Below are 23,915 nucleotides of genomic sequence, written 5' to 3'. Positions count from 1 at the left end.
GGCATCTCAAGTTAAAGCTCCTGTGCTGCTACAAGTCTACTCTGGTTGGACAGGTTTGTAACCTCAGTACCCTGTCATCCAAGATTTGGACATTACTCTACGGCGACAGGTATGCTTCAGAGACATACTTCTTAAAGTGGTCGCAGCTTCAAAGCACGGAGTTTGCTAGGCAGTGGTGCTCGAAGAAAAAAACTTTTGTGGTTGCGGCTCCTCCCACGTGCAAAGCTGGCAGTGCTTCTTCTGAACTGGTTAACCCTTTTGATGTAAGCATTTCTCAGAATTCACTTGAGGTTCTGTCCCAGCCCCCGAAATGCTCCCTGCCTGTGAAACCTACAAAGTTTGATGTTGCAGCGCTCATAAGTCATGTTTCCACCAAAATTACTGATAGCACTGACAGATTGGTGTTTACTGAACGCTGTCTCTCCCGCATTCCCGCTTCCGCTTATACTAACGGCCCATCACCTCATTTGAAGCAGATCAGGAATGTTAAGGATGAACTTTTTTCCATTGACGCCATGTTGCTTCAATGTGATAAGTCTGGTAAATTTGCTGTTTTGCCCAGTGCAATATACTTGAACAAGGTCAATTCTGCTATTGGTGATCTTTTCACTCTGTTTCGTGGTTCGTTACAAAAGTACAAGTCCTCTATTGTAAGCATTTTCGCCAAGGCGAACCACCAAATGTCCAAACTTGTTGTAAAATGCAAGTGCTCTGAGCTATCGGTCAAGTTCCTTTTAAAAGACCACAAACCGCAGATGCTTCTTCGTGTCGTTGTGAGTGAAATTGGTATTTGGCAGAAACTCGTTGCAAAATTTCTCCAACGCGGACTAAAAGTTCTACAGCTTCCTGGTTCTCTCTCGCTACGGAATTCTGAGGAACTGATCGAGAGCTTAGAGCCCTTCCACGGTGCTCTGGTAACTATGTTTTCCCTTGATATAAAAGATTTGTATTACTCGCTGAACGTAAAGGTTCTACTCAAGACAGTCAAACATTTTATTGAAGATCAGTTGGTTGTTTTTCAGTCTGAAGTTGGTCTTTCCTGTGATGATTTTCTCAGTATTCTAGAGTGTTATTTGAAATCTACGGTTATCTCTGTTGACAATTGTTTGTTCATTCAGAAAAATGGTGTATGCATTGGATTCGCGGTCGCTCCTGTCTTATCAGAAATTTATCTAAATACCTTGGACATTGAGCTGGGCAAGCTTACGAGTTATGGGAGTCAAAAGCGTGTTTTGATTCATCGGTTTGTTGATGATATCATTGTTATCTCTGATGCTGGTTCTATATGTGTGGATTCTACCTTACAGGCCGTTAGTACAGTAGCACCCGAGAAGTTTTGTGTAGAGCAACCCTCTCATGGGATGCTGAGGTTCCTGGACCTCACATTTCATTGTAACCCGAGTTTTTGTTGGTCATATGGAAAAGAAAACTGCAAGCTGGTCCTGCCCTACTCAAGCGCACATTCTATACTTGTTAAGTTCGGTGTTTGTACATCCCTCTTGAATGCTGCAACGAAGAAAAGCTGTTTTCATTTTGTTTGGAGTAGTTTACGGAAGCAATGTGAAAGACTCATGCAGGCCGGGTATGACAACCAATTGATTGCGAAGAGGGCCATAGTAAAGTTTCTTCCGTTGTTGCTGGAAGATGGTCCGTTGATGTAGCTCACAGATCGGAGATATTCCCAAGGGACGTCCGACAGGCGGTATTCTCGAACAATAACTGGGCTTTATTTACATAGTTATTTACATAACTATATACAAGACAATTCTATAGCGACTGAAGTCACGGGGCTTTCGCCTCGTCTTCATCAAGTCGTTGCGGCTTCCACACACGGATTTTCGTGTGTCCTCCGCTTAAAAGGGTGACATTTGAGACACAACTCCCCGCCAGCAAACACCAATCCCAGAAGCCCGGTTCAAACGTCTCCAACTCATGGTTGGCCTAGTTTGAATTTAGACCGAACCAGGCACCTCCTAATTGTCCGCCCACTACTCGGTATTTATGGGCAACGGACCAAGCTGTCAATCCGTGCACCATGCAACTTTGGACAGTGCATCTTCCTTGGCCCACTCTACTGATTTATTGCCAGCGAGCGTCTGGTCGCGAAGACCCCCTGAGGTGTCAAGTGTCCCCCGTCCAACGTGCCTTCCCCGAATCTCTGTCGGGTAGCTATTCCACTGAGTTGGAAATGTACAATATTTGCGAGGTTTCTAAAATGTACAACTCTTACATCTCCCCCCTTAAGTTACTTGTGGGGCACAATTGCGACACAAGGAACAATATCACTAAGAGTTGTGTAGCCTAGTCATTTGGATTACGATAACAACAGCTGCATACACTGTATACACTACAATGCACTCGAGTAAGAATCTTACTCCCTCTTATAGTCGCAGGATCATTAATACACAAGTCAACTTGAATACGGGCTACTTCACTGTGCAGTACAAATGTAACTGATGGTAGAGTTCACAAGCAAAGTCCCACTGCACTTGCACTCTATAGGTGCCCCATTGCCCACATCCCGTAGTGCACTAGAACTGATGGCATTAAGCGATACATTATATATGGGTTTTAATCTAACGTATCGAACACTAGCCTCCCCATTGTGACTACCTCTTCGTGGGTCCTACGTGCGATTACGATTCCCAACACTTTGTCAGCAACCCATCGCGCCGGCAGGCTCCGATTGCTCACCAGCAGTCTGGAACTGAGCGACGCGTCATATACGCGTTCGTGAGCTACTTCGAGCAACTCGCTCGTCCCACTCGTGTCTAATACAGCGTTATCTGTCAGGAGCTTGCGAGAAACATGACTTGTGCCTGTTACGGACTTGTGAGGATCGCTACGGATCTCACTCTTTTCGAGGCTACATGTCTCGACCTCCGTGTTATGCTCATTCTCTGCAGGTGTTTCATTGCCGAGGTGGTGCACTGCGCTGGGGAGCTTGCTCGCCTGCCCCTCGCCCTCATAGTCGGACCTCAAGCTTCCGCCTTCATGACGGGGCAACTGCTCTTCGCTCATGTTAGCGTGCAAAGCAGTGCACTGCAAACGGACGTCGCTGACCTGCTCGGCACAATGGTCTTCGCCCGTGCAACGAGAATTACCGCAGTGCTGTACGTCTGTCACCACACGTGTCATCACACGGCATTTGACATGAACTGACGCTTCTGACAAATTTTCTTCGCTATCAGTGCCTGACTCACTGATTACATCGACCTTCAGGTCTCGTACGCTGCTAGTAACATCCTCAGCATGGCTGAAAGATGCCACGACGGTATTAGACGTCACGCCCTCAATGGTTGCTTCACACAGCAGCTCAAAATTACTTCGCTCTGGAGGCGACAGCTTTGAGTACGACTGATGAACTCTCCCATTTAATAGGGGGTACAAAAATCCCGGTCTCCACGGATACGGAACGCCTTGAGCATCCAGTGCCTGTTCCACGTCTCGTAGCCACTGGGCTACTGATGACGGTTCGTTGGGCATTTCCTTAAGGGACACGCTCAGCCTGCCTAGCAGGTCTCTCACCTCAACGAACTTTTGATTTGGACGGAAGGTTGCGGCTTCACGTCGCTCATTACACCTCAAACTTCGCGCATTGTTTACTCTTAGTTCGGCAAGTTGAAGTTTCAAATCTAGGATCTCCCATTTCTTTGCGGGCGCCGCGGCGATCCCACAAACGCCATGTACATATTCGACGGCGTCTATCAACGCTGCGTCTACCTCTAGCTCCTCATCGCTCCGCATGTTTTCCCTGTCTCTGTGCCCGTTACTAGACTCGATCATAGTGCACACAGGACGTAAGCAACGAAACACCTACCTCATGTATCTTGCTTCCGGAGGATGCGTTGAGGTTCTGTCCAACAATCCAAGAACACAGCTGACCCCGGTGATGCTGCCGCTACAACGTCGCGTCACCGCTGCTTGGGTCTCTGGGTTGTCCTTGCTACTCGTCGCTGGCACAGACACCTTCACTGCAGTCCGTTGCAGTTAGCTTCCGCTGTCCGTCGCGGAGCTGCTTCTGGGCTTGGCTAGCACTGCTTTCTGGTCACAGCCGCTCCAACGGCTGCAGCCGGCAATGCTCCGCCTAACTTGCCTCGAAGTTGTTCCATGTTGCTGCTGGTCGTCATGCTTCTTCGCAAAGCTGGGATCCTGACGATGACTGGAGCAGTCCCTTCAGTTTCCTGGACACTCCAATGGTCTGCCGTTGTCTTGCGCTGCTATGCCCTCGTTGTTCCGACTCTAAATATCGTCCGTCCGTCCGGATGGTTCAACTCTTCGTAGGTGAGCATCCTGTCGTGCTGCGCCAGTAAAGTTTCTTCCGTTGTTGCTGGAAGATGGTCCGTTGATGTAGCTCACAGATCGGAGATATTCCCAAGGGACGTCCGACAGGCGGTATTCTCGAACAATAACTGGGCTTTATTTACATAGTTATTTACATAACTATATACAAGACAATTCTATAGCGACTGAAGTCACGGGGCTTTCGCCTCGTCTTCATCAAGTCGTTGCGGCTTCCACACACGGATTTTCGTGTGTCCTCCGCTTAAAAGGGTGACATTTGAGACACAACCCCCCGCCAGCAAACACCAATCCCAGAAGCCCGGTTCAAACGTCTCCAACTCATGGATGGCCTAGTTTGAATTTAGACCGAACCAGGCACCTCCTAATTGTCCGCCCACTACTCGGTATTTATGGGCAACGGACCAAGCTGTCAATCCGTGCACCATGCAACTTTGGACGGTGCATCTTCCTTGGCCCACTCTACTGATTTATTGCCAGCGAGCGTCTGGTCGCGAAGACCCCCTGAGGTGTCAAGTGTCCCCCGTCCAACGTGCCTTCCCCGAATCTCTGTCGGGTAGCTATTCCACTGAGTTGGAAATGTACAATATTTGCGAGGTTTCTAAAATGTACAACTCTTACAGCCATGAAATTGCTTGAAAGTTCACAGTGTAGACCATGGAATGATGGAAACTCTCGTAATGTAGTTGTTATTCCCTATTTTCATGCAGTTGCGCACAACATTCTTGCTGTCGCTAAATACTATAATATCAAAGTTGTTTTTTCTAATGCCTTTAAATTAAGTCGTTTGACCGCTTCAGCTCTAAATCTGAATCTTGTGGCGTGAGGCACAGGAAGCCTTTTGTTCCTTGCAAGCAGAATGTTGTGTATTCTATTCCCCTTGAGTGCGGCTTCGTGTACGTTGGCCAGACACGCCGGTGCCTCAATGACCGGATTAGGGAACATGCAGCAAATGTTGAAAGAATGGCCGGGTCTTCGGAACTGGTAGAGTATTTACGGGATTGTAGAGGTTGCCAGCCTTGCTTCAAGGACACTACAGTGCTTGTGTGGGAACCCTACGCACACCGAAGGTTGTTTCAGGAATCCTTGGAGATTGCCACCAAGGGAAACGTAGTTAGCAATGCGTCTTTTATCTCTCTCGCACCCCTTCGAAGATTTTTAGCTTTTAAGTTGAGATGAAGTAATAAATTTTATTGCTGTGTCTGAGAACCTACGTGTGTCGTCTTCTGTGTCCGTGTCTCTCGGTCTTCTTCATGGACTATAAAACATATTGGTCTCCTCTGTGCTCCTCTTACATATTACAACTCTAATTATTCCGAATTAATCCGTCAAACTGGGTAGCTATCTAACTCATCAATGCTATGTGGAGGCAGCTCTTCGTTCTGCTGTTCAGTGTCTTTGGGAATGGCACACACGGTCAACTCAGGTCAGCAACACTTTGACTCCCTTATTTTTATCGAGCACATCTTCAAGTTGAGTATCAATTCAGCACACATTCCATCAAGTGGTGGTTGCTGAATCCATAGGGTTCTTCATTGTCGGGCACAATAGTTCCCCCCCACCCGAATATGTTTTCAAGAATTCAGGTAAAACCAGATGTCTACCCGAAATCTTTGCGGCCCTTGGAAACGTTGGGATATCTTCTAGAACACATTCTAAAAATATGCATTTTGCGTAATTTTAGTCATCACCCTTTAATTCTTCCAAATGCCATGCGTTGAATCTACTAAGTATGGTATTCAAATAGAAGTATTGTTTCTTTCTTCAGAAGAAACAGTGGCTACACGTGACTCCGTCGTTTCAGATCCTCTTCTGTCCTTCTGGGAACCCACGCAGACACAGCTCTGAGCCTCCGACACCCAGTGAGTCGGTGTTTTCATCAGTACACTGTTCAGGGTTTTCATATTGTATGAGCTTAAGGAAACTGTTGCTGCAATGTTCTTTTTCTTTTTTTTTTCACTTCTCGTCTCACTTGTCTCTTTTAATTGTCACCAACTTACAGGGGATGACAGCAGCAAACGGTTTATTCCGCGTTAAGGAAGAAGCATGAGGCACTTGTGGGTTTGAGTCATCACGTGCCAGTCCCTTTGATCCACGACTCCAAGAAATGCAGTTCTCCACAGAGTTCAATGGTGGTCAGCTCATGAGAGTAAAATCGGAACCACCTGATGCTGTGTGCCTACTGGAAGAGGACTGGATCAAGCACCGCAGCGATGCTCCACCAGGAGGCAGTACTGATGGTAAAATCCTTGTGAACAGTACGCTCAGGTGGTTTTTGACCTTTTTGGATACCATCGGACTTCGATGGTCATTGTGAAGGGGCTCACTATTTCATTCCGTACATCACCACCATCATTGGGCAATCTCCTCATTCATCATCTCAAAATAGAGATGTTTCTTTCTTTTAAACATAGGGTCTGAGTTTTTCAGGTTAAATACCTAAACTGGATTCAGGAGGGAAAAAAAATTGGGTGCTGTTTTAAACCTGCGTTTCAGTTAGTAAATAGTGCCCGTGGTACACGGTACCAGGGTGTCGGAGCAAACAGAAAACAGGAACCGAAAACCGAAAAAAAAAAAAAAAAACGCTATTAGTGCGAACCAGAACGGAATCGAAACTGTACCGTTTTTTTTTTTCGCTCAGGAGGAAAACCGAAAAAATATATTTAACGGTTTTCGGTCCAAGAAAAAACTTCGCCGGTTCGGACTACTGATAGGCGAATGAACTGACGTCTTGTGCTCTGAAGTCATATCATGGATACTTTCATACTTCAGCAGTCAGTAACCTACAGGAACCAGGAGCTACCAATTTCACAGTTGTCTATTAATATTAAAATACCACGTATGCAGAATAAACGGCTTTACATTTTGTAACTTTGATTTTTTTTTTCTGGGGATGAATATTCTAGCAGAAGCGGAACCAGTTAAAACTGGTACGCACCGTTATTTTTTTTGCTCCGGAGCAGAACCGGTACCGGATTGTTTACGATATAACCGGAACAAAAAAACGTTTCGGTTCGACACCCCGCACGGTACAACCTGATGTATGACTCAATTCGGGGAGAAATCGGATTTGACCCGAATTGGTTCTAAAGCGATTTGGGAGGGAATAGTTGGGGTGAGTCAAGTTTCATCAGGAAGTGTTTCATGCGAAAAAGTATACGAACCTGTTTATAGAATGTTGCTGAACAACAACAACTTTATTTTTAAAATTGTGAATTTTAGAATTGTGATGCGGAATGTTGCTGAAGAACACACTGTAGTACAATAGGATTCTGTAGAAATACTACTCAGACAATGAACGTTTCTGGTGAGGATGTCTTAAGCCTGGCCATCTTACATCATATAGCAACAAAGGCTTCCTTGTGTCATAGACTGACTGTTTTGCATGCATTGTGTACAGATAAGTTGCAGTAGGTCGTAACTATAGAATCTGAAAGCAGGTGGAGACGGCAGTCACATGACTTGGAGCCTTGAGAAAGGCAAAGGATTTGGCACGTTGGTGATGAACGTTCGAGACAACGTAGTGCAACCAAAGATGTCAACGAAAGACAATGAGGAACATTGACAAACTTCCAACAAAGGATTTATTGCAGGGACACAAAGAATACACAGTTTGGAAGTTTGCGTTATTTATTTCTTACATGCGATATATACATAAGCTGTTAGGGGACTGCTAGGCAAGCCCGAGATGCAGTCCCCCAAAAGAAAATTCGTTTTTACTTGAACACGTACAACATACAACAGTACCAAACGTGCAAGAGCAAGACTCTCGTGCCTCAGCCCTGATAAGCATAAATTCCTTGTATGTGAGGATGACTGATACATATACCTACATATCTCTCATGTGCATAAAAGGTCTCTGCAGGGAAACGTACCTGTTATGCTAAAAGGACACACCGGCTTGGTAAGCCAGCTGTAGGACGCGAACCCACATCTTCTGGATTATCTGTACCTGGTTACCGTATCTGGATCGTGCCGGATCTGGATTACCGGTGTCTGAGGTAATCTGGAATATGTGGGTTTGAGTCCTACAGCTGGCTAACCTTTTCAGTGACTTCCATCTTTCATCGTTAATGGAGGGTGCTCACATCACAGGTACGTAGGGATTTACCAGTCGTCCATTGGTGATGCTCACAAATAAGGAATTTATGCTTGATCTGAAAGAACACACTTCAGTTTGCAGTCGCGACCCGGTCTTTAATGAAACTGGTTTTGTAGAAATGGAGGAAACGTGATTAAGCGGGGGTTAATGGAGGCCACACACATCAGAGGTATACGTAGGTACTACATGTCTATAGGGCCCTCAGTTTTCGGGTAAAACCCGATAAAGCCCGTTTTTACCCCCCGATTTACATCAAAATACTAGTTCGGGTTTAACCCGATAAAACCCGTAAACCGGGCTTGTGAAAGTGCAAACCAAGGACTTGATCCGTACACGCGCGACCGCTCCCGACTTGCTGGTGAAGTAAACAAAACACGTCGGGCTTGGATTTGTGGACGCTTGCATGCAGGCCCGGTTTCTAGCGTGAAAAATGTTCCTTTGGTAGGCGTCATCATTTGAAAGTTGGCTTCACCTAACACTTCCTTGTATTGCGGTCAAGCCCACTTCAACGAATGCTTAGTGTTGCTCGAAGTGTACGTTTGTAGGTTTAGCGGAACTTTTCGATTCATTTATTTGTGTTACGGGAAAGCCATCTTTAACCTATGACATCATACACTTTGTTTAGTGGTATATTAGGTTAGATTAGTGCGGCTGTGGCAGCTTGCCTCGCACTCCCAACTTCATTATTGAAGCGGCCATAGCCCTATTAATCTAACCTAACTTCACTAAACTAACCTAAGACATAATCAACTTGGTTAGTTTAGTGATAAGTTAGATTAATGGGGCCATGACAGCTTCCCTTGTCCCTCAAAATTTGTTTCAATAATGAGATGAAGCCGCCTTGCAGAATGGCAATGCCAACCAAAGTAATACCGCGGTCCCTGGTTTCGTACCAAAAATGCCCTGTGTTTTTCACACCCAAAGAAATATAGTCTGCTACATGAAAGCTTGTGTCAATAAGTAAGTTGAAAACTCAGTGTTGGGTTTTTGTACTGTTAGTGCTCTCCATGGACGTCGACGAGACCCTTTCTTGCGCTGTTACCAAAAATACCAAAGGAATCAGGAAAGATCACGCTAAACAGTGAAGAAACGGCGTTCCTTGAAGTGAGTTTGCCCGCAATACACGAAAGTGTTAAGTGAAGCCAAGTTTCCAATCTTCTAGGGAGTATCTTGTATCAGCAAAGTACGCGGAGTAGCAAAGAGGATGCAGCAACAGCCAACGATATACGAGGCATACCAACGCGAGCGCGAGCGTGCTCTCAATGCTCATCGCTGGATGATGCTTTACTGAACATGCAACTTATTTTTTTTATAAACGGGGTCCAGTGCAAGCCTTAGTGGTTATACAGGGAATTATCAACCAGTCTCTTAATAAGTATTCTTTCACTTAATTTCAACTCTATTTTACTCCACAGACCGACTGCTGTGGTGTCGCTCATGATCTCAGTTGTCTCGCGACGTAAACCCCCAATTATTAATTAATTAATTTCAACACATAAAAGTATTTTTTTTTACCCGAAAATACATCACTTCTTAGTATATCACCCGATTTTACCCTGTTTGACAGGTCCTGATTTTCAACCCGATATTTACCCCCCGATTTTCACAAAAAATAAAACCCAAAAACTGAGGGCCCTATAATATGTATAAGTAGGGCCTGACTTTTTAGGGTTAAACCCGTATCCGCCCGATATTTACCCCCCCGAACAAAATCTGTAAAATTCGGGTTCAACCCGAATCTACCCGAAAACATCCAGGTCACGTGGCACACTCATATGCGTGCATTAAAATAAAGTTTGATAACATTGCTAAACATTAGTTCCGTGTTAAGACAAACTTTTACTTAAAAAAAAAAGATCACCCAAATACACCCGAATCCCTGACGACAGAATATGCCGTAACGGGATTTAACCCGAATACACCCGAATTTTCAAATAAAAAATATCACCCGATAATTACCCCCCGAATTTGGCCAAAAATAAAACCCGAAAAAGTCAGGCCCTATGTATAAGTCATCCGACGGTGACGTTCACAGATAAGGGATTTACACTTAACAAGGCTGAGGTTCTAGGAGTCTTAGGGGGCATTGTGGTTGCCATGTGTGTTATACGGTGTATTCCTCCGTGCAATAAGTCATTCATTGGAAGTAAGTGCATGTTCCTGCACCTATCGTTTTATCTTGTCCATGTCTTCGGTTGCATAAACTGTCATGAGCTATGCAATGTGTCTTACTTCTCTCCCTTTAATTTCGCTTCAGGGGCGACTCATGGGATGTGTCCTATTAAAGAAGAACCCCGAGACGAAGATGAACAACCAAACACAGTAGTGAAAACGGAGCCTTACAATGTTGCAATCTTGGCAGGGCAGGAACAAATGGAGCACAAAGTCCAGCAATGGCACTGCGGAGTGTCCGCATCAGAAGGTGATAATTATGGTAAAATTGTTGTAAACTGCTATGTACTCAATGGTGGGGAATGCACGCACAAAAAAAGAGAGGTACAGAGAGAAACGAATGATGCGACGGAACTGTTTATTTTTTTATTAGGCACGAACAGTCAAAGCTCGTTAATATGACGAATGCCATTCTCGTGGATTTTGGTCATAAAGTGGATTGTGATGTTAATGAACAGCACATGTTATGATAACGAAAGGATAGAGAGGTAGCAAGAGAGCTGGTGGTATAGATCCATACAGAGAGTAACGTTTATCGGTTCGGTTCGGGTTTAGGTTCGACTATAAGGGTTCAGCTCCGGTTCAGCTCCGGAAAGCAACTATAATGGTTCGAACCGGTTTTTTTCAAACGGTTCGGTTCCCAAACCGGTTCAGGAGCCAAGGGTGGGAATAAAGCACAACAGGCATGTTAAATTACACTTGAAAGATTTTGCGCGATATGAAAGATATGATTAGTAGTGGTTACGATAGGAGCATAACCATGAATTACCACTTTGGGTTGACTGCTACAGCATGTTTAGCTCGTGTCGCGGTAGTTAACAAACCCACCGTGTTGTTTACAGAATCTCGGCAGGAATATAACAGTTAATTAACCAAGCCTGCTCCCTTAGCCTAAGTCTCTTAAGTCATTGAAATTATTGATTACCGGTCGGTAGACGCGAATACACTTTAAGCAGCGAACGACGCTTCATGACAGCCGCTACTTTCGGTAGCCGTTACTTCATGACACGTCGTTTCATTCTTTTTCGACGCTTCATGGTAGTTGGATTGGCTATAGCTCTCAGGCATGGGGGTTGACATTTTTTTATTAAATTGGATTGGTTATCACTGACCGTCGCCGTGCAACCATGTCGCCGTTGGCCCAGAAGTCGGCCCAGGACGCATACTAAACCCCCTGTCCCCCACTACTTCCTGCTGTCCTCTCTCCATCTGTCCACGTCTGTACGCCGCTCATAGCCACAGTGTCTTCGCGGCACTATAACACGGAATTAAAATATGTACCGAGTGGTCCACCAACCATGGTAGAAATCCATAGTAAAAAACGTAGGCGCGGGAGAGACATGCGGTCGAGGGATTTTTTTTTCTGCCAATAACTTTTGCCACATATTGGTAACATTTTTATTTCATTTCAATTGACGGAAAGTTAATTTCTTGAATTGAACTCCGAAATTTTTCAAGGCAACCTAACGTTTTCTTTGCGGAAATGGGTTCCCCGTGGTCATTTTACTCAGTATAGCACATAATCCCACTTGTAATGCAATGGCAATTGCCGAAATAAATTTGCCAAAAATCCGTGGAAATGAGCCCTTGGCTCCCCCTCTTTTTTGACGGCTCGTAGTTTGAGCGCAAAGCTGTGAAGAAAGGCGGTTACATTGACACGCCACACGAGGGGGGAAAGGGCTACAAGCCTTACCCACAGAACGAACACGCGCGGTGAGTACGGGAATCAGAGCTATCTTATCAAAAATGAGGTCACCTGACGGCTTGTAACCGTTTCCCCCCTCGTGTGGCGTGTCAATGTAAAAAAGTTACCTTTACTAGTCAAATTTCCAACTTAAGCTCGCAAAAATTAACATAATTAAACTTACGTTACACGACATTCACATGAGGAGGTGGCAAAAACCCAGTAAGAACAAATGCCATTCACCGCATGACTCTAGGTAGTGTAGTTTTTTTATTATAATTCAATGACACGTTTTCTGGGACACCCTGTATATATATACAGTGTGTTTCAAAAAACATGTCATTCGGACTTTATAAAAAAACAGGGCGACGGAAAAATACGGGGTAAACAGCATTTGTGCGGCAACTGAATTTGCCACCTTGCAAAAATATCTTAATTTGATTTTAATTAAAATAAATTGAATTTCTTTAATTGAACTTCAAAATTTCCCAAGTCAACCTAACGTTTTTTTTACAGAATTTGAGAGCCTGGCAGGAGCATGTCAGGCTCTCCGCGCGTCTTTGCGACTGATTTTGTGCGCTGTCTCAATTCTCAATTTCGGGACTTTTTGGGGGCAGTTCTATTTGCAATATCGAGCGAATTTCTTGGTGGATCTGACTAAGTTTGCTACGGGCTCTCTAATTCAGTAAAAAAAACGTTAGGTTGACTTAAGAAATTTTGGAGTTCAATTAAAGAAATTCAATTTCTTTTAATTAAAATATTTTTGAAAGATGGCAAATTCAGTTGCCACACAAATGCCATTTACCTCGTATTTTTCCGTCGCCCTGTTTTTTATAAAGTCCGACTGAAAGGTTTTTGAAACACCCTGTATATTTGTTTTCACCTCTTAAATTTCAAGTGTACAAAGAAAACCAACTTTGATATGTTCTTAACCTTAAATAAAGTTGTTGTTGTTCATTCTGACCACCATGAGGGTGCACTGGTAAAACAGAACTTCACCACATAGCACGCTCCTAGCCAACCATCATTCCGAATAATATAATTCTGCGTCCTGATTTGTTCAAAACAAGGGGGAGGCGCCTATCTGGGACAAGATAATTAGGGCCCTCAGTTTTCGGGTTTTATTTTTTGTGAAAATCGGGGGGTAAATATCGGGTTGAAAATCAGGACCTGCCAAACAGGGTAAAATCGGGTGATATACTGAGAAGTGATGTATTTTCGGGTGAAAAAAGAAAAAGATACTTTTATGTGTTGAAATTAATTAATTAATAATTTGGGGTTTACATCGCGAGACAACTGATATCATGAGTGACTCCACAGCGGTTGGTCTGTGGAGTGTTGAAATTAAGTGAAAGAATATTTATTAAGAGACTGGTAGATAATTCACTGTATAACCACTAAGGCTTGCACTGGCCCCTGTTTATAGAAAGAATAAGTTGCATGTTCAGTAAAGCATCATCCATCGATGAGTGTTGAGAGCATGCTCGCGCTCGCGTTGGTATGCCTCGGATATTGTTGGCTGTTGCTGCATCCTCTTTTCTACTCCGCATACTTTGCTGATACAAGATACTCCCTACAAGACTTGAAAGTTGCCTTCACCTAACACTTCCGTGTATTGCGGGCAAACCCACTTCAAGGAACGCCGAGCGTTCCTTAACTCTTTTTTCTTCGCTGTTTAGCGTGATTTTTCTTGATTCCTTTGCTATTTTTGGTAACAGCACAATCGTATATGAAGAGGGGAGTCAAGTCCTGTAGATCACAAACAAAATACAGAAACCGACACCGAAGGTCTTCAGTGTCGGTTTCTGTATTTTGTTTATGGTAACAGCACAAGAAAGGGTCTCGCCGACGTCCACGGAAAGCACTAACAGTACAGAATCCAACACTGAAGTTTTCAACTTACTTATTGACACAAGCTTTCATGTAGCAGACTACATTTCTTCGGGTGTGAAAAACATACAACATTTTTGGTACGAAACCAGGGTATTACTTTGGTTGGCGTTGCCATTCTGCAAGGCGGCTTCACCTCATTATTGAAACTGATTTTGAGGGACAAGGGACGCTGTCATGGCCCCATTAATCTAACTTATCTCTAAACTAACCAAGTTGATGTCTTAGGTTAGTTTAGTGAAGTTAGGTTAGATTAATAGGACCATGGCCGCCTCAATAATGAAGTTGGGAGTGCGAGGCAAGCTGCCACAGCCGCACTAATCTAACCTAATATATCACTAAACAAAGTGTATGATGTCATGGGTTAAAGTTGGCTTTCCCGTAACACAAATAAATGAATCGAAAAGTTCCGCTAAATCTACAAACGTACAGCAGCACTAAGCATTCGCTGAAGTGGGCTTGACCGCAATACACGGAAGTGTTAGGTGAAGCCAACTTTCAAATAGTGACGCCTACCAAAGGAACATTTTTCACGCTAGAAATCGGACCTGCATGCAAGCGTCCACAAACCCAAACCCGACGTGTTTTGTTTACTTCACCAGCAAGACGCGGCGCGGTCGGGAGCAAGTCGGGAGCGGTCGCGTGATTGCCGTAGTTCGCGCGTGTGCGGATCAAGTCCTTGATTTGCACTTTCGCAAGCCCGGTTTACGGGTTAAACCCGAACTATTTTGATGTAAATCGGGGGGTAAAAACGTCTTTATCGGGTTTTACCCGAAAACCGAGGGCCCTAAAGATAATGTGTCCCAGATAGGCGCCTCCTCCCATTTTCAACAAATCAATGCATAGAATGATATCATTCGGAATGAAGGTTGGCTAGGAGCGTGCTATGTGGTGAAGTTCTGTTTTAACAGTGTGGCTGACCCTTTACCTTGTAATTTTCTTATGTAAGCTCACACGCGATATGTGTCAGTTAGGGTGGACTCCATGTATAGCTGTGTATGTCACTTCATGAATGCTACCCAAGGCTGTCGTTGACCCCTAATCCTTATATACATTAATGTCTAATTGTCTATGTCCTAGACGTTAATAGTCATAACACTTTTAAGTTACCATATTTGTATATATTTCGCGACTCCAGCAAATCTAGAGCATTCCTGCACGGCACGACTTTTTCGGCAAACAACATTAAGGCTAAGAAGCTAATAAAAGAAGAAAAAGTAGTTTTATGTTCATGCACAATATGCAAACCTCTGCCCGTACCAATACCAATATTTCCGGGCGTTTGAGGCTTTGTGTGTGCTTTGAGGGTTTGTTTTGTTGTTTCCTCGCTTAGTTCCGTATGTACCGGTTACCGGTATTTATTTAACGGTTTAGTTCCGGTTCAGCTCCAAGATGGCGTCGACTGTTCGGTTCCGTTGCGTTCCGTTCCGGTTCGGCCAAAAATAACGGTTAATAACGGTTTTCGGTTTGGGTTCGGTTCGACTCTCTGGATCCATAACTTAAAAACCTGAGACCCTATCGTTTTATTTTGTCCGTGTCTTGGGTCGCATAAACTGTCACGAGCTTTGCAATGTGTCTTACTTCTCTCCCTTTAATTTCGCTTCAGGGGCGACTCCTGGGATGTGTCATATTAAAGAAGAACCCCGAGATGAAGATAAACAACCAATCACAGTAGTGAAAACGGAGCCTTACAATGTCGCAATCTTGGCAGGGCAGGAACAAATGGAGCACAGAGTCCAGCAACGGCACTGCGGAGTGTCCGCGTCAGAAGGTGATAATTATGGTAAAATTGTCGTAAACTGCTGTGTACTCAACTGTGGGGAATGCACACACAAAAAGGTGAGGTACAGTGAGAAACGAATGATGCAACGGAACTGTTTTTCATTTTTTTATTAGGCACGAACAGTCAAAGCTCGTTAATACAGTCAGTTATTTACAACGAACACCTTTATAACGAAAAGGGACTGATGACTGCTGGCCTGACCGGGTTGAATGGGGCATAACACGTGCTAGAGATGAAGGTTAATTACCCTTTCGGGCGTGTTAAAAAGGGGGAGAAGCTGACCGGTGTTCATAAGGCTAGTCTGCCGCCAGAGATCGCCAGTCGTCTGCGATGGCTACAAACAAGCGTCCACGACACGAAAGCAGTTCTCCTTAGAGGAGAGAATGGCCGTTTTGAATGCGGTTGACACCGGAAGAAAGAAATAGCCAGGGAGTTCGGAATCGGCGCATCCACACTGTCAATGTTCCTAAAAGACCGGGCCAAGCTTGAAAGGGAATACGGCAACAGCAGAGGTGCACCATCACGGAAAAGAATGCGAGCTGCTAACTTCGAAGACGTCGATAAGGCGGTGTACAAGCGGTTTCTGGAAGGGCGATCCCAGAACATACCAGTGTTTGGACCCATGTTGTGCGCGAAGGCCAGAGATTTTTCGTGCATTTATACGGCGTTGATGACAAGTTGAAGGGCTCTGAAGGATCGCTCCGGGCCTTTAGTGCTCGGCATGACATTGCGTTTAGAGGACTCGCCGGCGGAGAAAAGTCCGCTCCTCAAACCATCGCTGTGGGATGGAGAGAGCAAGAAATTGCGAAACTACTCTCGGAGTACCACCCCCGAGGACGTGTTCAACGCCGACGAGACTGCACTCTTCTTCAGCACTGTTGCCCGAGCGCACGATGGCCGTAAAAGGTGAGAAGTGCAAAGGCAGGAAGAAGTAAAAAGGAGAAGATTGCGGTCCTTCTGCGTTGCAACATGACGGGCTCCGCAAAGCTGAAGCCGCTGGTCATTCGGCAAGTCCCGCAACCCACGCGCTTTTAAGCGTGTCATCAGCCTCCCAGCTGATCATTACTGGAACAAGAAGGCATGGATGACAACGGAGATACAGTGAACCCTCGTTAATATGACCTCCGATAATCTGACATACGCGCTTTACGACCATACTCCTGGGGAACAATGCAGTGAAACCTCTGCAAATCCCCCCCGTTAATATGACAATTACGCATTATGACCAAAATTTTCGGGAACGACCATGGTCATAATAACGAGAGTACACTGCATTTACCGACTAGCTGGCCATGCTCGATAACAAGATGGAAAGAGAGAAGAAGAAGATCGCCCTCGCGCTTGACAACTGTTCCGCTCATTCGAAGCTTTCCGAGAATGACAAATGTGAAGGTTGTGACGCTGCCGCCGAACTGCACGTCCTTGCTCCAGCCGCCGGACCAGGGGATTATTCGCTCGAGGAAGGTGTACTACCGGAAAAGGATGCTCGAGCGAATCTTACTTAACATCGAGAACGAAGTTCAGAGGCCCACCGAGATCAACGTGCGTCAGGATATCGAGATGATAACCGGAGCCTGTCGGAACGTGACATCAGAGGTTGTAAAGAACTGCTGGAGGAAAGCCGGTTTCACGCAGGAAGTCAGCATGAATGAAGCGGAGATGTCGCACGAGGACGACACGTTGATCCTTGACGCGTGGGATGGCTGCATGGACGCGTTTGGCATTCCTGAGGGACTTACGCCGACAGACTTTCATCACTGCGGATGATGAAGTGACAGTGAGGTCAGTGATGCAGCCATTTGCGAGGTAATCCAGCTCGACAATCACGTGGCACAATGGAAGACGCAGAGGAGGACAGCAGCGACGAGGAAAACCAAGCACCAGTGACAAAGATTACGGCAGGAGACGCGGCGGAAATATTAGAAAAAGTGCAAACCTTCCTGTCATGCTTGACGGCCTCAAATCATACTGTTCAAGGAGTGCCTTGAACAAACTTTCCCAGAAGAAAGTTACGGAGTTCTTTAGTCAGAGATAAATAAATTGCTGTTTCCTTACGCCTACACATGTTGTAAAGCTGGGTGTGGTTAGGCTGCTAGAATTTGCAGTTTTCACGGTATCGGGGATCGCCGTACGGTGCTTGGCATTCCGACCAGAACCTCATCGCCCGCGACGGTGGTGCCACTGCTCATCGGTTCCCCGAAGCGTAACGTAAACAAACCGTTACGACATGTCCGTCCTCGTGGTTCGTAATACGCCATGCTGCAGGTAGAACGTAAAGCTCGTGTTCAGAAATTCCGTCGATATATTGACGGGTTGTGAAGGAAGTTGTGAATGGAAGTAGTACACCTAAAGCTTCATTTTGGCTTTGACCCCGTATTCGTTCGCGCCACTTCCGTCCACGTCTAGTGCGGAATGCCTAGACTGTAATATTGATGCACATTCCTTTTTAACGAAGTCCCCTTTACAACGAATATTTCCCGCGTCCCCGTGGAGTTCGTTGTAAAGGACTTTGACTGTATGACGAATGCCGTTCCCACAGATTTTGGTCATAAAGTGAATTGTGATGTTAACGGACAGCACATGTTACGATAACGAAAGGATAGAGAGTTAGCAAGCGAGCTGGTGGTATAGATCCATAACTTAAAAACCCGAGACCCTGTCGTTTTATTTTGTCCGTGTCTTCGGATGCATAAACAGTCGTGAGCTTTGCAATGTGTCTTACTTCTCTCCCTTTAATTTCGCTTCAGGGGCGACTCCTGGGATGTGTCATATTAAAGAAGAACCTGGAGGTGAAGATAAACAACCCATCACAGTAGTGAAAACAGAGCCTTACAATGTCGGAACCTTGGCGGGGCAGCAACCAATGGAGCGCGAAGTCCAGCAACGGCACTGCGGGGTGTCCGCATCAGAAGGTGATAATTATGGTGAAATCGTCGTAAACTGCTATGTACTCGACGGTTGGGAATGCACACACAAAAAAAGAGAGAGAGAAACGAATGATGCAACAGAGCTGTTTATTTTTTTATTAGGCATGAACAGTCAAAGCTCGTTAAATACCCGTTGTCCTGTTTTTCTACAGATATACTGCTTGACAAAAAGGGCTCTATAAAATTTTCTGTATCAGATACATAAAAACTAATTGCTTTGTTGCACTCCTCAATGTGTCAGGATTTGCTGGCAAGAAACAGGAAGGCTCCATCTTCAATTGTTCAGATACGGTGAAGCTCGCCGTGATGGCAATCTGAAGCAAATGAAAAGCTGGGAAAACCAGCTGCGAAGTTTTATTTCATCTATTTTTCACTAATCCCTACTGCAGCCCCTCAGAAACCACCCCCGGACAGTAGTCTTTCGAGTCTGGCATTTTTTTTTTCAGAGTCGTGGGTGCACCTTTCCTTCCAACGGATGGCCGGAATTTACGTTCCGCCTTCTTTTAAAACTTACACGCCCTGTATCTTTTTCTGCCGCACGATGAAGGGAGCACGCACCTGGGCTGAACCCCAGTTGGGACGCAATGTGAAGAACTGTCCTCCAACAACCAGCATTGAACTTACACACAGCCTGAGCGACTGGGTTTTTGACCGGAGCATCCAAACTACATTGTTCAGACTTTCAACAGCATTCTGTGTTTTTCCATCTTTGCATCTTTCAAGGAGCTTCCCTCCCGAGAACCTCTTATAGATCGGGAAGAGGTCCTCCCGGACATGATGCGGCAAGTTGTACTGAAGTGGGGGGGGGGGGCGGTTCTTCTCTTGCAGGGGCTCTATTGAATGTGCACCAGGAGTCTTGTCCTGTGGGGGCAGAGTTCATGGTGTGGGTCCTTGTCAGTGGAAGTGATGTCATGAAATGTTAGCCACGATGGCCCTTTCCATTTTTTTCTATGTCGCCAGCATTGCTCTTGATAGCCAAGCAGTAATAATTGGTGAGCTTCTTGATCAATCCCCGAGTCAGACGTCCTTTCCCACCCATACTGAGTCCTCGATCCTTGCTTTTGTTCTTGTCGACAGGGTTGCGCAGTGCCGTCCCTATTCTTTTTTTTTTTTACATGGTTTACACATTCCTGCTTAAGGGGGGACACGGCTTTCAACTTGCGAAAAATGACAAAAAAATGGATTTTCTGAAAATGATAGTTTCAATCTATCTTGTCTATGTTCTATCCGATCCCAAAGTATTTCTTCTGAAAACGAACGCAAAGTGCGTCAAAAAAATGTTTTTACGAACCAAGGTAGCGCAAAGCGCACCAAAATTTACGAAAAATTGGCGATTTTCGAAAGCCTGTAACTCCGGAACGGAACGGAGAAGCGTCGCCATCTTGGTATCGTTGGAAAGGGGATTCTCTCCTCTTCAAAATTCCCGCTTGTCGCCGCCCTCCAATGAGCAGGAAGGCAGCAAACTGAAAAACTTGGTATGCATCTGCTTACGCGCCGATTGGGCATCCCGCGTCACGTGAATCCTGCGCGCCTTGAGATTGGCCTGCGCCCTGGTTGCTCCTAGCAACGGGCGCCGTCTCCGTCGGGACTGTCTGCTCTCCGTCCGCATGGACGCTTGGTTTTGGAAGTAGCTCTGCTTAGTTTTCGTCGCTACGTCGCCCAGCTTATCTGAAAAACTATGGGGAGACGGTCCTTTCAGAAGAAATATGCAACAGCTCACAGTTTTGCAAGTCGAAAGCGGAAATCACCGACTGCGAAGAAGAAAAAGACGACTACTTTGCCGCATTCTGAAAGTACCGAAAGTGAACCACCTGTTGATGCGCAGCAAGGTGCTAACCCTACAAGCACTCGATCTGGCACCACAGAGAGTACAAATGACGACCAAGTACCGTCGACAAGCACCGGGCGGACGATACAGGCTCATTTGGAGCCAAGTTTTGTGAGTCTGGACCAGTTGCGCGAGACATCGGAGGCGGTGCAAACTTCGCTGAGCGCCATGTCAGCGACGGAGCGGAAACTGCAACTCATCGGTGTCAGCCAAGAAACTACTGATACAGCACAAGATGAAGAGTTCGTGGTGTGCCAAGTGTCAGCGTTGAACGCACTGCTTAGCGGAACACTGTGTCAACAGTGTCGGCAGTCAGGACTAACTGTAGTGCCGGGCACAAGACATGGGCTGGCTGTGAGAATGGAATTGACGTGCCTGAGGTGTGGATTAGTTGCAAAAGAATGGTCCTCCCCCCGTAAGAAGGACAGTAGAGCTTTTGAAGTGAATCTCAGAGCGATGCAAGCGATGAAGAGCGTCGGCAAAAGCTCCACTGCCCCGACGGACTTTTGGTCGATAATGAACGTTTCACACCGCGGTCTTCATCATAAGACGTTCCAGAAGCACCTCAAGGAGACTTTTGGGCCTGCTGCCTCTGCAGCTGTAGAGAACGTCTTCCAAGATGCAGTAGCTGCAGTCAAGGATGTTTACACAGAAATGGACCCTACGTTCTCAAAAAACATTACAGTTGTATATGATGGGTCGTGGATGACCCGTGGTCATACTTCCCACATCGGTGTGGGTACCGTGATTGAGTTTTTCACAGGACTCGTATTGGACTCGGTAGTACTATCGAACTATTGTCATGGTTGTGCTACAGAACGTAAGGAGGGGGATGATGGCTATGCCGAGTGGAAAGAGGCACATGTGTGCCAAAAGAACACTGACGTCAATTCTTCAGGTATGGAGGTTGAAGCTGCACTGCAGATGTTTAGACGCTCCATTGAGAAGAATGGCTTGCGCTACACAAATATTGTGTGCGACGGGGACAGTCGGACATTTTTGGCCCTCTGTGATGACCAAACGTATGGCTTTATTCGTCTAAGGAAAGAAGACTGCATCAATCCTGTGCAGAAGCGTATGGATTCCGCACTTCGTTCCATAGTTGCGAAAAGCAAGAAGGATAAACCACTTGGAGGACGGGGTGGCCTTACCCAGGACCTTATAAAAAAACTAACAAGCTATTATGGTTTGGCACTCAGGAACAATGAAGAAGTTGAAGATATGCAGCGGGCTGTCATGGCCACATTCCACCATATCACGTCGACTGATGAAAAGCCACACCACGAGTTTTGCCCGCCAGGGCCAACAAGCTGGTGTAGGCATCGTGCAGCCGAAGCCCAAGGTCAGCCCCAGCCGGCACATAAATATCGACTGGGAAATCACGTTGCAGAAGCACTCCTACCGATATACAAGCTCCTCTCCGAACCAGAGCTTCTCGACAGGTGCAGGGGGAAGCGGACCCAAAATGCTGCAGAGAGCTTGCACTCGGTTATCTGGTCGCTCCAGTCAAAAGATGAGCATTCGTCACTGATAGCAGCTCAGACAGCTGTGGAGGAAGCGATCTGCAGGTATAATGCTGGGACCTTGCGCACCTACAAAGAATTCTGTAACTCCATCGGGATTGAACCTGGAGCGCATGCCCTTCGTAGAGCAGCTGAGAAGGACCGGCTACGCCAGAAGAAGGCCGCAAAAGCTCATGAAGCAAAGGGCAAGAGGGCTGAGAAGGCCCGTCTACAAAGTGACACGAAAGACTACAATCCCGGAGCATTTTGATGCAATAAATGATTTGGCAAACTTTAGAGGGCTTTTTCTCAAGATGCACTTTTTCGCTTTCTGCTTCCCTCGTGGAGCAGATATCTTGACAACCACTTGCTCTATTTTCACGCCGTTTGTTTTGCAAGATTCACAGACAGTTTCTGCACATCGTGACACTCCCCTTTGTTGATGTTCCTCAGCAATTTATTTCTAATATCATAATTTGTAATCATTCTAGGTTTACCTATCACGACTATGTGAAGAAAAAATGAGACTGAGAATTGCTGCGCTGGAAATCTGAAAAAAGCAGACTGTCACGATGTGAAGCATACATTTCGGAATGCACGACAAGTTGAAGGACACTTCTATCACAATTTTCTACTTGTCCAGCCTCTCCACGAGACGAGGATATGAAAAAATTCATAAAGAAAGAACCGCTTAAATTATCACCTTGAAACTTGGACATAGTTAACATAGATTCTGCAAAAATTTGCGGATTGGGGGTCTGCCACAGAATATGAGGTTTTGCGCAGAATTTTGCAGAAACCGCGTGCTGAACTCAGTTTATGCGCGAGATGAACGGACTTTGCTCGCACCGGGTCAGCTTGCGTTACAGCGTAGATGTGCCAATCGGGATAAGGCCCCATCTGTGTGCTGGAACAACCCTCTAACTCCTCTCTCTAACCCTCAACTCTCTGGGATTCTGGAGTGGAATGCAAACGCTGACCCCTGCTTTGGTGTCCATAGCTGTCAAGTAACTCCATGTGACAGTAAACTCTGTACATGCAGGGAGGTCACTCAGCAAGTACAATTTGATAGTCAGTGACAAACGTCACTCCTTCTCCGAAGAAAGTACAATGTACCTTGTTATGCTAAGTCGCAAAAGTTTTTGGACTAAGTTTCTGGTCCCCTCTACACTAAGAGCTAGCAGAGAGCATTTTCCGTCTGAACTAGGGCAATTTTCCTTTTACCGCGGGAAAATGCAGAATTCATAGTTCCCTGCTGCGGAATTCAGGATTTGGTACAGCAAAAAAAGAAGGGCCTTATTCCTGCTTCCTTATGGGGATGAATCTATGTACCTTCTCTTCGCTGAGGGCGCTGAATGTTCGACCATCACCGTCGCAGAGTATGTTTTTGGTATGACCGTTCAAACGTGATTCGGGCTGCCTCCACTTCCATCTGCCCAGCGTTTGCTCCAGTGTTCTTTTGGCAGTGAGGCCTGTGGCTTTCAAGCCACTGAGGGTGACTGTCATCATCTGGTCTGGGTCCCACAGCACAACCTTGGCAGTAGTTGGAAGAGGACACAGTGGTCGAGCACGAGGCCAGAGTATGGTTCAATGATGCAGCCAACACTAATGTGTCATCCATGTCGAAGCGTAGATTACATCAATATTCCCTGGTGCTCCACCAAGTTCCTTGTATATCTTGTGCACTTTTTGAGCACTTTCTGCTTCAATCTTGGTGGCCGCTGC

At 45.7% G+C, this 23,915-nt stretch overlaps 1 protein-coding gene across 3 annotated transcripts in view; it reads left to right on the top strand.

The window, feature by feature from the left end:
- Nucleotides 1-6,076: 6,076 nt before the first annotated feature.
- The window catches only part of LOC135379039 (zinc finger protein ZFP2-like), a 55,254-nt gene continuing 37,415 nt past the window's right edge, over nucleotides 6,077-23,915 (top strand). For 2 of the 3 annotated variants that reach the window (XM_064612285.1, XM_064612284.1), the window contains exons 1-5: nucleotides 6,077-6,164; nucleotides 6,305-6,542; nucleotides 10,662-10,826; nucleotides 15,757-15,921; nucleotides 18,681-18,845. In XM_064612285.1, coding sequence (XP_064468355.1) covers nucleotides 6,410-6,542; nucleotides 10,662-10,826; nucleotides 15,757-15,921; nucleotides 18,681-18,845 — 628 coding nt within the window. In that variant the 5' untranslated portion in view covers nucleotides 6,077-6,164; nucleotides 6,305-6,409. The remainder of the gene's footprint in view (nucleotides 6,165-6,304; nucleotides 6,543-10,661; nucleotides 10,827-15,756; nucleotides 15,922-18,680; nucleotides 18,846-23,915) is intronic. The other variant, XM_064612286.1, reaches the window with a different exon arrangement.

This window comes from Ornithodoros turicata, chromosome 1 (assembly GCF_037126465.1).
Source record: "Ornithodoros turicata isolate Travis chromosome 1, ASM3712646v1, whole genome shotgun sequence".
In the NCBI taxonomy this organism is placed as follows: domain Eukaryota; kingdom Metazoa; phylum Arthropoda; class Arachnida; order Ixodida; family Argasidae; genus Ornithodoros; species Ornithodoros turicata.
This window is presented reverse-complemented; position numbering and strand designations above follow the sequence as displayed.